This window comes from Heliangelus exortis, chromosome 1 (genome assembly GCF_036169615.1).
Source record: "Heliangelus exortis chromosome 1, bHelExo1.hap1, whole genome shotgun sequence".
NCBI lineage: Eukaryota > Metazoa > Chordata > Aves > Apodiformes > Trochilidae > Heliangelus > Heliangelus exortis.
Genome location: NC_092422.1, coordinates 141,048,097 through 141,061,812, shown reverse-complemented (window position 1 = coordinate 141,061,812; position 13,716 = coordinate 141,048,097). Strand labels below are relative to the sequence as shown.

The 13,716-nt window shown below is 50.4% G+C and overlaps 2 protein-coding genes and 1 long non-coding RNA gene across 6 annotated transcripts in view; 1 reads left to right on the top strand and 2 right to left on the bottom strand.

Annotated features, from left to right (window-relative positions):
- Positions 1-1,942: 1,942 nt before the first annotated feature.
- ASCL1 (achaete-scute family bHLH transcription factor 1) lies at positions 1,943-4,024 on the bottom strand. Its single transcript, XM_071728301.1, has 2 exons — positions 3,349-4,024; positions 1,943-3,121 (listed from the first exon to the last, which is right to left on the bottom strand). Exon 1 carries the CDS (start codon positions 4,022-4,024, stop codon positions 3,371-3,373), a length of 654 nt encoding a protein of 217 aa, XP_071584402.1. The 3' UTR covers positions 1,943-3,121; positions 3,349-3,370.
- The window catches only part of PAH (phenylalanine hydroxylase), a 48,871-nt gene continuing 38,308 nt past the window's right edge, over positions 3,154-13,716 (top strand). For 2 of the 4 annotated variants that reach the window (XM_071728204.1, XM_071728193.1), the window contains exons 1-4: positions 4,018-4,155; positions 6,906-7,140; positions 8,929-9,082; positions 13,433-13,559. In XM_071728204.1, the coding sequence (XP_071584305.1) occupies positions 13,518-13,559 (42 nt within the window). In that variant the 5' untranslated portion in view covers positions 4,018-4,155; positions 6,906-7,140; positions 8,929-9,082; positions 13,433-13,517. Of the gene's footprint in view, positions 3,187-4,017; positions 4,156-6,905; positions 7,141-8,928; positions 9,083-13,176; positions 13,313-13,432; positions 13,560-13,716 lie in introns of those variants that run through there. The other 2 variants (XM_071728212.1, XM_071728220.1) reach the window with 2 other exon arrangements.
- Positions 9,709-12,919, bottom strand: LOC139788401 (uncharacterized). The gene is made up of 2 exons (XR_011722847.1): positions 12,784-12,919; positions 9,709-10,398 (listed from the first exon to the last, which is right to left on the bottom strand). It is a non-coding gene; the product is annotated as an uncharacterized lncRNA (long non-coding RNA).

Genomic DNA, 13,716 nt, shown 5'->3' with positions numbered 1-13,716 from the left:
TATACTGCGCCCAAAGAAGTCCCTGATTTATGGAGTTTACTAATGCTAACTGAATACTGTCTGGCAGGCAGCGCTGAAAGGCTCTCCGCGCTAATACAAGAAAAGGCTTTGTGTTGCTAAGCGATTAGAGCAGATGTAATGAGATTTACCCCAATCCTGCTTTGCCCTTTCCCTATCTTCAGTAAAATTGTGTGTGTGTGTTTTCTTTCTTTCTTCCTTTTTTTTTTTTCTTTTTTTTTTTTTTTTTTTTTTTTTTTTTGGGGTTGGGGGGAGAGGGTCTGAGGGGAAAAAAGGAAGGAGGAGGTGGTGAATTTCTGAGCCTGCCTTATACATTGTAGCGAACAACAGCGTAACTTTGCCTTTAGTTTAATGAGTCTGGATATTTACTATTCAGAAGTGAGCAAAAAAGAACACCTGTCTACACAAGGAAGAGAAATTTCGCCTTTGTAACAGAATGAAACATTATCCTAATGTTATATTCATAGCTATAAATTACTGGCTACACTTTCTTTGCATACCTTATCTATGCGCTTGCAAAAGTGGGTAAATAAAAAAGGAGATGCTGTAAAGGGAGAGCGGATGGAGGCATATAACGGTTATTATTTTCATAACTAAACATTAGTTCCACGAGCAGTTAAAACAATGGGTGTTTGTGCTGAAGTAATGAGGGATTTCGTGACCCCAGCGTGTCCCGTCCCCGTCCCTCCCCTCCCCCGATTAAATCACGTATTGATCATTTCAGTGCGTGGGGGGAGGAGGTGAAGGGGCAAATGAGTGTGTTCTTTTAAAGCAGCGCAGAGAGGACTCTACATTGATATGCACACGTATATACACCTATGTATATGCGTGTGTGCATATATTCAGTTACTCTCACACATACACACACAGAGAACATTCCGGGGGCCTCCGCCACCGAAGTTTTCCCCTCCTTTTTTTTAAAAATAGCGCATCCTTCGTAACTCGACGGCACGCTTATAACTGAGGGAGCCTTTTTTTTTTTTTTTTTTTTTTTTTAACTCCGTAGAGCACACTGGCTCTCCCCAGGCTGTTGATTTTGATTTTTTTTTTTTTTTTTTTTTTTTTTTTTTTTGTGAGATGCGTTTTGCGCTTTGCTTTCCGCTTGGCTTGGTGCACGCAAATTGAATTTGCAAGTGATGCAGGAGCCAGGCGAAAAGGAGAAGGCGAATTCTAGTCACGTCCTTGCTAACTGACAACAAGCAGGCTAGCCAAAAAAAAAAAAAAAAAAAAAAAAAAAAAAAGAGGGCTGGGAGGGGGGAAAGGAGTCCATTTTCTTTTTGAGTCTTAGTAATTGGGTACTTTTACAGGCAGATCACGCTATTTGGGTAGAATAACAAGCTTAGAAAGACCAGTGTCTCTAAGCTGCCACCCATTTCTACTACTTTATTTATTTATTTATTTATTTATTTATTTATTTGTACCGCCCTTCGCTGGTCGCTTCTCGTCTTCCGACGGTTTTATTTATCCAGCCGCTGTCTTTGCAGAGGCAACAGAGTAGCCGGTGTTTTCGGTGGCGGTGCCCTCCTTCCCCTGTGTTTTTCTGCCCTGATGGGTCAGAGCCTCGGGGGCCAGGGTCACCCTGCCGAAACGCGGGATGGAGCGCCCTCTTTTTTAGGACTTGGGCTTTGGGGGGAATTCTTTAATGTGCAGTGATTTCAGGAAGGACAATGCAATCATTAATCATCCCCTCGCCTTTTGATTTGCGTACACATCTGCAACACAGAAGGGCAAGAAAACAATGGTGATACCGCTAGATATTTGCGTATTTATATAGAGATAGATAAAGATATATATGTTACATCCATCAGATACAAACACTTCCTATGAAGCTTAGCTCAGGCATAACATCTTTTAACATTTTGTCCTTACATTCATCGTTGTCAATGGCAGAAAGAAAAAAAAAATGCATGCAGCAGGCAGCCGATCGTTTTCATTAAAAAAAGTTTTATTACGAAACTAATTTGTATAAAACAGGGTTATACAGGACCTTTGTAAGTTTGTAATAAAACAGTAAGAAAAGGCAGTGGCAATAGGGATTTTTTTTGTTTGTTTGCTTGTGGGTTTGCTTTTTTGCTTTTTTTGTTGGATTTTTTTTTTTTTTTCCAAAAGGCAGCATATAAAAACAAATGGCTACCATTTTGCGTTTGGACAATAGCTGCATAAACTTTGTTCACTTTGAACATTGTTTAATAACATTATTAATACATTAACAAAGTTTCTATAAAGTAAGACACGTTGGTGCTAAAGTACATCTGGAGGAAATCCAAGTCCTTTACAAAACCACATACAAAAATGGCAGTTGTAAGGTAACGTCGACTACAAGTCTAAACATGAAGAGGTAATAGGCATTACATATTAAAAAAAGTATCAAGATATACACATTTTAAACCATTTGTACAAAACCTCTATAAATCTCTCTCTCTCTTATGTACAAAAATAGCTTAATATATCCCCAAAGGGGTTAGGATAGATACAAATAGATTTTCTTATAATAAAAAAATTCACAAAAGAAAAAAAAAGAAAAAAAAAGGAAAAAAAATTGGGTTGGAAGCATTCTATGATGAAAACGAGAGGGAAAGCTCGGCGCGAAGGGAGGGAGAGGCACGGGGGGAAAAGGAGCTCCAGGGGCTTCTTTGAGCACAGCATAGCTTAATTTCAACATCTCCACAAACATCGAGGAACTAACTTTGTCCACAGAATGATGAACGCCGAGTCTCTGACTCTTCGGTGGGGTGCAGAGAAGGGGCTGCCTTTCAGCCGAGAAGGGGGAAGAGCTCCTCCGCAGGCCGCAGGGCGCAGCTCCCTTCTCCGCGGCTTCCCCGCGGGATGTCCGCTCCACCGGTGCGCAGTCCGTGGCGGCACGACGGAGTGCAACGACCGGACAAGGACCAGGGCTTGAGGCGGCCGCCCCGACCGCCCCCGCGGCGCGCATCGCAGCGCTGTGCCCGCCCGCCGAGAGACGTGCCCGCACCGCCCTCCGACGGCGGGGGAGAGGGACATGCAACAGGTTCTTTCTCTTGGGTGTATTTTTGTCAGTCTTCCTGTGTGTGATTTATTTTGGGGGATGGGTGTTACTTTTCTTTTTTTCCCTTTTGCAACTGTCCTGTAATAATAAAAGAGAGAGGAGATCAGAGTCGCTCCGGGACCAGCGCAGCGCCGGAGCCGCTCGTAAGTACCGCGGGACGGCCGGAGCCTGGGGGGGCACCCCGGATGCGGCCCCTCCCCCGGCGCCTGCACCCCTCGCCACCCTTCGTTCCCCGGCCCAGTAGTCCCGCCAACAGGGCCTCCCCCACCCCGCGGCACCCCGACCCTCCGCGGGCGCGTACCCACCTGCCGCGGAGGCGGCCGGCGTTCAGAACCAGCTGGTGAAGTCGAGCAGCTCCTGCTCCTCGGGGCTGAGCGGGTCGTAGGAGCCCTCGTCGGAGGAGTAGGAAGAGACGGGAGATCCCGCCATGGAGTTCATGTCGTGGGAGTAGCTGGGCGAGATGGTGGGCGAGAGGACGCCGGCCTGGAAGGCGGCGCTGACGGCGTCGTGCTCGTCGAGCAGCTGCTGCAGGGCGCGGATGTACTCGACGGCGGAGCGGAGCGTTTCCACTTTGCTCATCTTCTTGTTGGCGGCGCCGTTGGGGACGTGCTCCCGCAAGGTGGCGAAGCCCAGGTTCACCAGCTTCACCCGGTTGCGCTCCCGCTCGTTGCGCCGCGCCACGGCCGCCGGCTGCTGCTGCGGCAGGCTGTACCCGAAGCCGCTGAAGTTCAGCCGCCGCTTGCAGCGCATCAGCTCCGGCGAGGCCGAGCGCTGCCGCTTGGCCGCCCGCGTGGCCGAGGGCTTGCCGCCCGGAGAGGGCTGCCCGCCCGCCGGGCTCAGCTGCGGCGCCGGCGCCCCTGGTGGCGGCCCCGGCGGGGGGACAGCGGCGGCGGCGACTGCGGCGGCGAAGAAACAGGCCGGCTGCAGGAAGGGCGGCTGCCCGGCGGCGCTGGCCATCCTGGCGGGGCTGCCGCTGGCCATGGGCGCGTCCTACGAGCGGCGGACGGTCCCCGTTCTCCCACCGCCAAATAATAAATAATAATAAAAAAAAAAGATGTGGAAAAAAAAAAAAAAAAAAAGAAGAAGCTACGTTCGCTTTAAAGAAAAAAAAGGTGAGCTAGGCGACGGAAGGCAGGGGGAAAGGGGCAGCGGCTACCAAGGGGAGCGGGCGGAGGAGCCGGGCGGGCGGGCGGGCGGCCGAGGATGGCGGGCGGCTCTGCCCGCCCCCCTCCTCCCTCTCGCCCTCCGTGCGGCGGCCGCGGGGAGGCTCGTGGCGCTCGCGTGTGCGCGGGCTGCTTTGCAAAGCCCCTTTTGCAAAAAAGTGGCTGGGGATTGTGTCTCTTATAAGGGGCGGACGGGGCTCACCCCCCCCCCCCTCCCCTACACACACACACACACACACACGCACACACACACGCACACACACACGGGCGGTCTCCCCCCGGCCGCCCCCTCCCCCTTCTCTACCTCCCCCCCCCAGCCGCTCACACATACACACACGCACACCCTGCACCTTGCGCCTTCCACGCTCCCCGGTTTTGCGGGCCGTGGAGCACCGCCGCCTTTTTTGGCACGGGGGTGGTGGTGGTGTGTGCGGGGGAGGGGGGGGACACACATACACATACACACACACACACACACACACACACACCCACCCCCCCGCGGCCCCCGGCGCACACGCGCTGGACGCTGCGCAGCTCCGCCTCCCCCCGCCCCTCTCTGTGTCCCCCCCCTCCCTCCCCACTGCCCCCCTCCCCGCCCCCTCCCCGCTGTCCCCCTCCTCCTCCTCTTCCCCCTCCTTCCTCCTCCTCCTCCTCCTCCTTCCCCCCCCCTTTCCCCCCCTCCCTCGCGGGTTTGTTGTTGCAAGTGCGTGCGCCCGGCGCGTGCCGCGCTCCCGGCCCTGAGCAAACACCCGCGCCGGGGCGCCGCGCGGGGCGGCGGCGGGAGCGCGAGCCGGCGGGGCGCGTGGGCCGGCGCGGGGAAGGGGCTGCGGGTGGGTGGGTGGGTGGGTGTGTGGGTAGGACGGATGAATTTAGGGTGGTGGGGGTGGGGGTGGTGGGGGATGTACGCGGGAGAAAGGGAAATTTATTTGGTAGGGGGCTGCCCGGGGAGGGGGTGTCCGGGTGCCGTTTGCTGCTTACCGCTCCCCGCGGAGGTGGGTGCGCGGCGGCGGCGGGGAGAGGATGGGGTGACCGAGGTACGGAGAGGTGCGGGGCAGCCTCTGCTGCGGGGCGCTGGAGGGCTGGGGGACACCACAGCGGCACCTGCTTCTGGTTAGGAGGGGAGGAACGCCGTGCCCGCAGCGTCGGCACGGAGAAGTCCGTACCTCTGCGGAGAAGCCCCCGCACTAGCAGCCGGGATGGGAGAATTCTCCGTGTGCGGGAAGCCGAAAAAGCGGTTTTGTCCTTGCCCCTGGGAAGCACCGGGGTGCCCGGTACCGCTCCCTTCGCTGACGAGTTGCTGCGAGCCTGAGTTCCGTGCGTGTGGGCGTCCCGCCGCCCCGGGGGTGCGCCCCTCACCGGGGCCGGAGGCGCCTGTGCCGGGCGGTGCGGGCGGCCTGACGGCTCTATTAGCTTGAGACAGCGGCGGGTGAACCGGTGAGGGTGTGAGGAGGAGTGCTTCCCAGAGAGGCAGCCTGCGTAGCCTAGGGAGAAGTCACCCTGAGTTACCCCTCTCTGAGTGCCAAGGGGTGAGCCTGTCGGGAGAGAAAGAATAAACCCCCCCTTCGGGTGCGTCCAAAACGGATGGTACCCGTGCCACGGTACTGTCACCGCCACCGGGGAAGGAGGTTTGTCCCGGAGGGCGACATAAAGTCTGAGTGGGCTTAACAGATGTGGAGTCATCTGTCCCTTCAGTGCCAGAGCCCCTTTCCCAGGCCATGCAGTCCGCTTGCTGGTCCCGGGGAACTCTCTTAGCCCCTGATGCCTTCCATGGTGCCCTGCAAAGTGGGAGCAAGACAGCACCTTTCCAAGTGGCCAATGGCATTTCCTTGTAACTGGGGAATCAGGATGGACCTTCGCAAGAGAAATAACTGCTGCTGCCAAGTGAAGTCTCCCTTGTGCCTCAGGGCCAGGTGTGGAAAAGCATCTTGAGTGGTCGTACCAACCCTTGGGGGTTGGGGTGTGTGGGCAGCCTGGGAGACATGGCCAGCACTGGGGCATGCTGGGCATCCCGCTCTTGGGATGAGGAGCAGTGAGGACCCTGCCGTCTTCCCCTTCCCTCCTGGCTTTCACATACCCACGGATCTCTGCGAGCTTTTAGCACATTTTCTGCCTTCAACTCTGACTCATCACTTCCTTCTATGTATCTTCACTCTGAAAACTCGGGGTGTGCTCTCTAGCCCCCTAAAAAAGAGCCATGATATGACAGTCTTGCTCCGAGTGAGATTATGGCTCCAGGAAGTCCCTGATAAGTGGCTTTTATCCCTGGTGCTCGCACCATCCCCGAGGCATGGAAGGAAGGGACCTGCACAGTCCCTGTTCAGGTTGTAGTGGAAGTGCATGCAAAAATAAGCCCTTCTCTGCTGCTGGCCTCAATTATGGCAGTCTGCATCTGCAGAGATCACTTCTCATCTGATATTGTATCCCTGACCCTGACTGGGAACGTGAGTTTTAGCAGAGATAAGCAGCAACGTTGTGCGGCTGAACCTTAATGTGCACCTGCTAACAAGTCTTTTAGCAATTTCGAACATGGCAGCTTGTAATGCACATGTATGATGAAATATGTGAAGTAGTTCTGGCTGGTCTAATCTCTGTCATATTTATTTTGGGGCCCTCTTCAATGGTCACCTGGTTTCTTTCTGATTTTTAACCTACTGTCTCATCATTTGTGAAACATGTTACAAGACTTTCATCCTTCTTAGGCGGGAGAGCCAGACCTGAGCTGGATACAACATTGGCTTTTATGTTCTCTGAAAAAAGCTCTCCCTCTTCAGTTTCCAGTCTTCTGGATGCTTTGTCAAACACTCCTTGCCTGACATCAGAATTTTCTGCACCAGAAATTGTTGTTGCATCACCATCTCTGCACTGTGACCTCACAGGAGCAATGAACAAAAATGAACCAACGATGCAATCCTCATCCCAGTGCTTTGGGAAGTGGTAAGCGAAGTAGCAAAATGTTTGCAGCCCTGTAAACTATATACATATTTACACCGAGTTACTCTTCTGGAGAAAGCCCACTACCAGAACTGGTGTGAAACACCACGAAGGGAAATACCTGCCCCCTAAATGGCAGAATGAGACCGGAGTTTCTTGGTTCTTCCTTCTCAAGTCTCAGAGGGCTTTGAAAAATGCAAAAGATGTGAGACCCAGAGGTCACCGAGTGTAACTCGCATGTAATTTCGCCTCCGTGACTCTGTCCCTGCTGGGTTCCTCTGGCTCCGGGACCCAGGGAGGGGGAAGGGTGAGGGGGAGGCCAGAGCCTTTGCCTCCCTTCGCCATCCACTGCTACTGGGGAACAAACTCACCCCTCTCCTTCTCTGAGGTGATGGCAATCTTGCCAGCTCCCCTTTCCTCTCACTGTGCAGCACAAGGGCTCTGGGGCTGCCAGATTTAAAGATAATAAATATTGTTTCAAGTTCCCTTGCCTCCACCCACACGTATGCACAGTCCTGCACCTGCACTTCGAAATTCTTCATTCTAACATAATGATAAATAGCCCTTGCCCTTTTCATTGGTCTTTTTTTTTTTTCTTTTTTTTTTTTTTTTTCTTTTTTTTCCCTTTTTTTTAAAAAAAATCTTGAGTTGTCATCATTATTTTATAGTGGCTTTTCTTTTTTGTATGCCTAAATTGTAGCCACACTCATAAGGTCTTTTGAAGCTCTTGTATTTTTTTTTTTTTTTTAACTTGGGTATGCCTTTTTTTTCGATTTTTTTTTTTTTTTTTTTTTTTTTTTTTTTTTTTTCTTTTTTAAAGGCCATTTACGTTATGATTAAATGCCGTCTTGAAAAAGCAGAACGAAAGTCGTTAATCTATATAGATCTTCAAAGAATCGATACATTCGGGACTTCTGTAGGATTTGTTACACTCCATTTTGTTACAGTAGGCAGCTCGTCTGGATTTGGGCACATGTGTTTCTCTCCCTCCCCTCGCCCTCCCCCTCCCGTTTCCAGCTTCCCCCCCAAGAGTGAAAATAAAGTAAAAGGTCTTTCATGGTAAACAAAACCAGCTTATTCTCCACATAGAACACATGAATAGCTGGAAAAAAACTTACAATAAATGGTGCATTTTTTTCTCTGCTGGGTATAGCATTCAAGATCAGTCCAGTATTCAAGAAGCAGTCCATTTTTTGCTCAGCAAGAGAGTTTAGAAAAGAAGCGTGGGGTCTATTCAAGGATCTTTTCCCCCTTCACAATTGCTGGGCTTTATGAAACCTATCTTCCATGCCTTGTCAGAGTATTTCTGGGGACCAATTAGTGCTTTGTTGCAAGGCTTCTTTGCTGAATCTTTGAGCAGCAAGAAAAAGCTCTCTTGAGTCTCCCCTTATTTTGACTATTTCAGTCATTACTCAGTGTAATAATTAATATGACAACTGGACGCTCAAGTTTGTATAGAAACACCTCGGCTGCAGGAGAGAGCGTGCAGTGGGTGGTAACAAGCTACAGATCAGACCGAGAAGCCACACACACAAGGAAGGGAAAAAAAAAAAAAAAAAAAAAAAAAAAAAAAGGAGAGGGAGAGAGAATAATGAGTGAAAAGAAAAAGAGAAAGAATAAAGATAAATAAATAGTTGGCGCAACTTCAAGCAACATAATACAGACTTGGAAAGAAAGGGAAAAAAAAAAAAAAAGGCAATTAGGAGGGAGGGGAGGCGACTCCAGGAGAGGTAAACTTATTTTGAAACAGTTTCTATGTGAATATGATTTTCAAAACTTTGCTACTTTCAGAACGCAGGAAAGCGATTGTTCCCTGACGGCTGTTCTTCGGGGAAGTAATTTCCAAGGAGCATCTGCCTACACTTTCTCATACTTGATGAACTTTAACGTCTCTTCCTAAGCGTCCTTTCGTAGGAAGAAGGACTTGGAGCATTAAACCTCTTTCGTGAGTAGTTGTTGCCCATCCTGCCCCGGGCAGAGGGAGGGCAGATCCCGGGACACCCAGTTGTACGGGTTTTCTTAGCTCTGTATCGTCTATAAGAGGAATAAAGCCAGTGCCCCGAATGAAGAATTAAAAATGACGTTTGACCAGGGACACTGCTGAATTCTTCTCGAAAGAAGTCTTGGGATAAACACTCATCACTTTGCAGAGATTTCTTGGGCTGCCAATTAGGGCATAATAAATAATTAGAGGTTTTAAGCATATTAGATACAGCTCATGCTAATGAACTGAATCAGGTCTTGTGCTAACCTGAAGTGACAGTTTGCATATAGGGCTGGAAAAAAAAACCCAAAACCCAACAAAACCCCAACAACGACAACAACAACAACAACAACAACAAAAGAAGCGGCAGCTGCCTCCTCCCCGGTCCCGGTCCCAGCCCCAGCCCCGTCCCACTCGCTCCTCCGACTCTCCCGGAGCCGGGCTGCGCGGTGTCCCCCGTCATTCCGCGCCCGCGGAACGGGGCCCTTCGCCTGCCTGCCCCGCCGGGTGGCCCCATTGTGCGGCCACGCGTCCCGCGTCCATCACAGCTCCGGGGGATAAATCACACCGGGCCCTCCTTCTTTCCCCCCCCCCACCCCCCGCCTCGTCTCCACTTTTTTTGAGAGCTGAATTTTGGAGGCTTGGGGGTGTTTTTCCCTGCGCCTTCGCGGTGGCAGGCCCCTGGAAGGAGGGGGGGGGGGGGGGGAAGGAGGGTTGGGTGATGCCGCAGCTTGGGAGGTGGACCACCCCCCAGCCCCTCGGGCAGGCGGTGGAGACTGCCGGGTGTCCCCCCTGTCCCCCCTCCCCGTCTCCCGTCTTCGGCAGCCGCTGCCGTGAGGGCACAGTGCCACCTCCTGGCTAGGAAAGAGAAGAACCCGTCTAGGGAGGGGATCAGGCACAGCCAAAAAGCATTTAGCAGCGGGCTGCAAGAGATGTCGGGGACCCTCGCTTTGGAAGGATGGGGGGGCACGTAGCCAGGCGATTTTGCAACCAAGATGTAGGCTGAGGGGTGAAGAAATGCATCCCGGATGGCATGCCGCAGTGAGCTGCAACACCTGGGGATCTTTGCTAAATGCATACACAATATTGACAAGGGGGGACGTTTCCTGCTTTCTGTCCTGAGATACTGAATCCTCATTTGTGAATTTTTCAGGTTGTACTAGAAAAACTTCTCTCCATTAGTCTCAGCTCCCTCAAATCGACTGGGACATCTTGAAGGGGTCAGGGAGCTGAAGGCCAGGGATGGTCCAAGTGTCTGTGCATGGGGAGAGACATCCCTGAAAAATGGAAAACACACAGCTCTGTGAAAGCCAGCGCACTGCAAACACGGGCTGAGGACAGAGGCAGGAAAGAGCAGTCTGAAAAACCAAAGTTTGTAGCCCTTTGAACCTGCATCATGCTGGCCAGGGGAACCAGCCCACTCTCAGTGCAAAGAGCCCTCCTAGTTGTGGCTGTGCATCACAGCCAAGAATGGATGTGAGGGGCATGTGGTGTGCATTTCTGAGGGTGAAAGAGGTTTTAGAGGGAGGAGATGTAGGACATCAATGCATAAATATGGGTGAAATAAGTGGGGTTGCCTAATGGTGCAAGACCCCTGACCAGGGCTGTTAGACCCTAAGCTCCCATGGTGACCCAGGGGCTGGGGAACCAGGCACCCAGAGCAACATGAAACCCAAGTGGGAAATCCCCATGAGCTATGTCACTGCAGGGGGATGAACCCGTGTTTGTTGTGCTGATCGGGTACTTCAAAGAGGACAGGAAATTTGGACTCTGAAATGGTCCAAGGTAACCAGTATTGATACAACTGTGTGTTCATACACACAGCATTGTAATAGCATTGGAAACACACAGACATGCACAACTTTGCCCCAGAACAAGAGAGTATGGGAATTCCTCCTGGCAAGAAGGAGCTTTGTTTCCCCCAGCCAGTACAGAAATCTGTACCTTTGCCAGACCAGGCTGATTAAAGAGTGGACTGGTGGCAATACACTGGGGACATTATTATGATTTTTTAGCAATAAGATTAAGAGATGAGCTTTCAATATAAACAGAAGAAGCAGGGGGAGGAAGGACTCACAATAGATAATTATGAAGATTTGGCATGAACAATATTTTACATTTCCGATATTTTGCTTCACCTTATTATAACTTTCGGGGTAGAGTGAACAGAGAGTTCTGTAAAAAATATGTAAAAAACCATAAACAAAACAACAAACAAACAAACCAACAACAACAACAAAAACAAAATACAGAAAAAACTCTGAGAGAGAGAGAGAGGAAGGCATGGAAGAAAGGAAAAAAAAATTCCTAAATTCATTTGAAAGCCACAGAGAAGGAAAACACATAGATCAAAGATTATTGAAAAGAGAAGGGAAAAAGAAAGAAAGAGGAAAGCACAAATGACAGAAAAAATAGTTTATAACTTTGGGTGCCACAGTTATTTTGGCCAACTGTAGGACATGCGTTTAAGGGTTTTTAAAACCCAGTTGAAAAATATACCAGACTGTGAGACATGGTGTGTGGGGAAAGTACACAAGACCTATTGCTGGAGGCTGTATGTTCTTGCCCAGGGACTACTATAACCAGTGTTGTCCTCATCCTCATCTTTCTGTACTTTTTTTGCAAGGTGGCCTTCAATGTCCCTGTCATTCATAGGACTGTGCCTGATGCTTCACAAGCACAGGACACAAAATACTACCTCTGGTAGTGAACTTGGATTATATAGTGAATTGGCTGAGCAGTTGAAAACCAGTAGTTTTTATACTGCTGACAATTACCAAGAGTAAACTCCTTTTCCCCTACTGCCCCATCACTCCTTACCTCATCCTTACCTCATGGTGACAACAGAATTCAGTGTGCTATGTGTGTGTTGCATTTGTACGACCACCTTGGCATTCCAGCCCATACCATGCATTTGCTGGTCACTTCAGAAAGTAGCTTTCTACTTCTTTGTGTAGCCACAAGATGCCCAAACAACCATCTCTTCTGAAAAAGCTATGTATTTATGTCCAAAACACTGAGTTCTTTCAGATAACACAATACAGTTGATAATTTAATTGGGCTGGATTCTGGGTTCATGGTCACGGGATTCAACATGGGTTTGTACTGAGATCTCTGAAAGTGGTTCCACTCAGTTTCCCTGCTGCAAAGCTGATTAGATTTAGAAGCTATTGGGTTTTCTAAGTACAACTAATTCACAATAAGTCTTTGCTAGTATTCACCAATCTGAGTTGGCCTCAAGACTAAAAAAAAAAAAACCAAACAAAACTGTAAAGAGATGATTCCTCTGTTCCAGATAATTTATCACTTAAATATAGCAAGATCACCTGCTTTGACATCATTTGTCTCAGTGCAGACTTCAGCCTTCCATATAACAAAACAGATACTTGACCAGCTGTTCACTGCCCTCCTGTACTGGGCTACAGGATACCCTCAACCCCTTTGGTGATTCTTCCTAAATACCAAACCTGTCCTCTTTTATACCATTTCTTTACCAGTCTTTTCCAAAATCATTCATGCATCCCACCCCATTCCCCTGTAGCCCTCCATGGCTGACACTGTATAAATCACACATTCATCTTCTGCAGGTTTGGGTTTTTTGCATCCTCCTGCCCTGCCCTCTAGCTCTGACCTACCCTTCCTTGCTCCCTTTCTTCTTTTACCTTCTTCCCTTTCTCCATGTCCATACTGATCCCAGAATGAGGTTCACATAGCCAACTTGTGTCTCATGCTTCCTTTGCACCAGGTATCTCTCTCCAATGTCTGGTCTGTGGAGTGATGTCCCCTGTTCTCTGACCTATTGGATGCAGTCCAAGAGGCTCTACTAAAAGACAAATACCCCAGCTGCTGTGCCATGCCATAGCACTCACTGGCCCCATGTCTGGCACCCAAAGAGCAGATCCTGAAAAACATCTGACCTCTGGTCACGTGCAGTGAGCCCCGATGGAAAACCCACCTGAGGCTGCACACACATGCAGTGGTGGGAGGGTCTGGAGGGGGAGATGATGCTCTGAACATGCAAAAATGAGAAGAGCGACTGATATTGATCAGGAGGAGGAAGACTGTTAATTCAAAGCATGCCACTTGTCCACGTTGGGAGCAGATAGAAACAATATGCTGGAGAGCTGCTATGTGCTGGGGTGGGACTCCCAGGGGCTGGCCAGTGTTTAGTGGAATGTCTGTGTGCCAGAGGTGGGTGGGTGTGCAGGGAGAACGCCCCCTTGGCAGGGTGTCCGGGGGAGGGAGCTGGGGAAGGGGGGGGCAAGGGGATGGCTTTGCCTGACTTGCTTTGCTTTAAATACCTTTGGACAGAGCTCTGGCTGCTGTAGTAAGGTCAGAAAGCTTCACTTGTAGCAGCTAAGGGGTCTCTCTGAGTGGGCATCACTCTTTCTGCACCATGGATGCACAGCACAGCAGAATGAATGGTGACTCTTTCCAGGTAAGTCATGGGGTCTGAGTGCCTGCTTTCTGCAGGAGAGCCTGTGGCTGTCTCCCTCCTCCTCCCTCCTTCCACCTCCCACCCCTCCACACTTGCAAATCTTGTACCCTGCTCTCTGAGAGGCAGTGTGACCCAAGATGGAAGGAAACAACACCCC

Bases quoted from the DNA above. Each gene is read 5' to 3' on its own strand.
- ASCL1 (XM_071728301.1), bottom strand. From the start codon at position 4,024: ATGGCCAGCGGCAGCCCCGCCAGGATGGCCAGCGCCGCCGGGCAGCCG.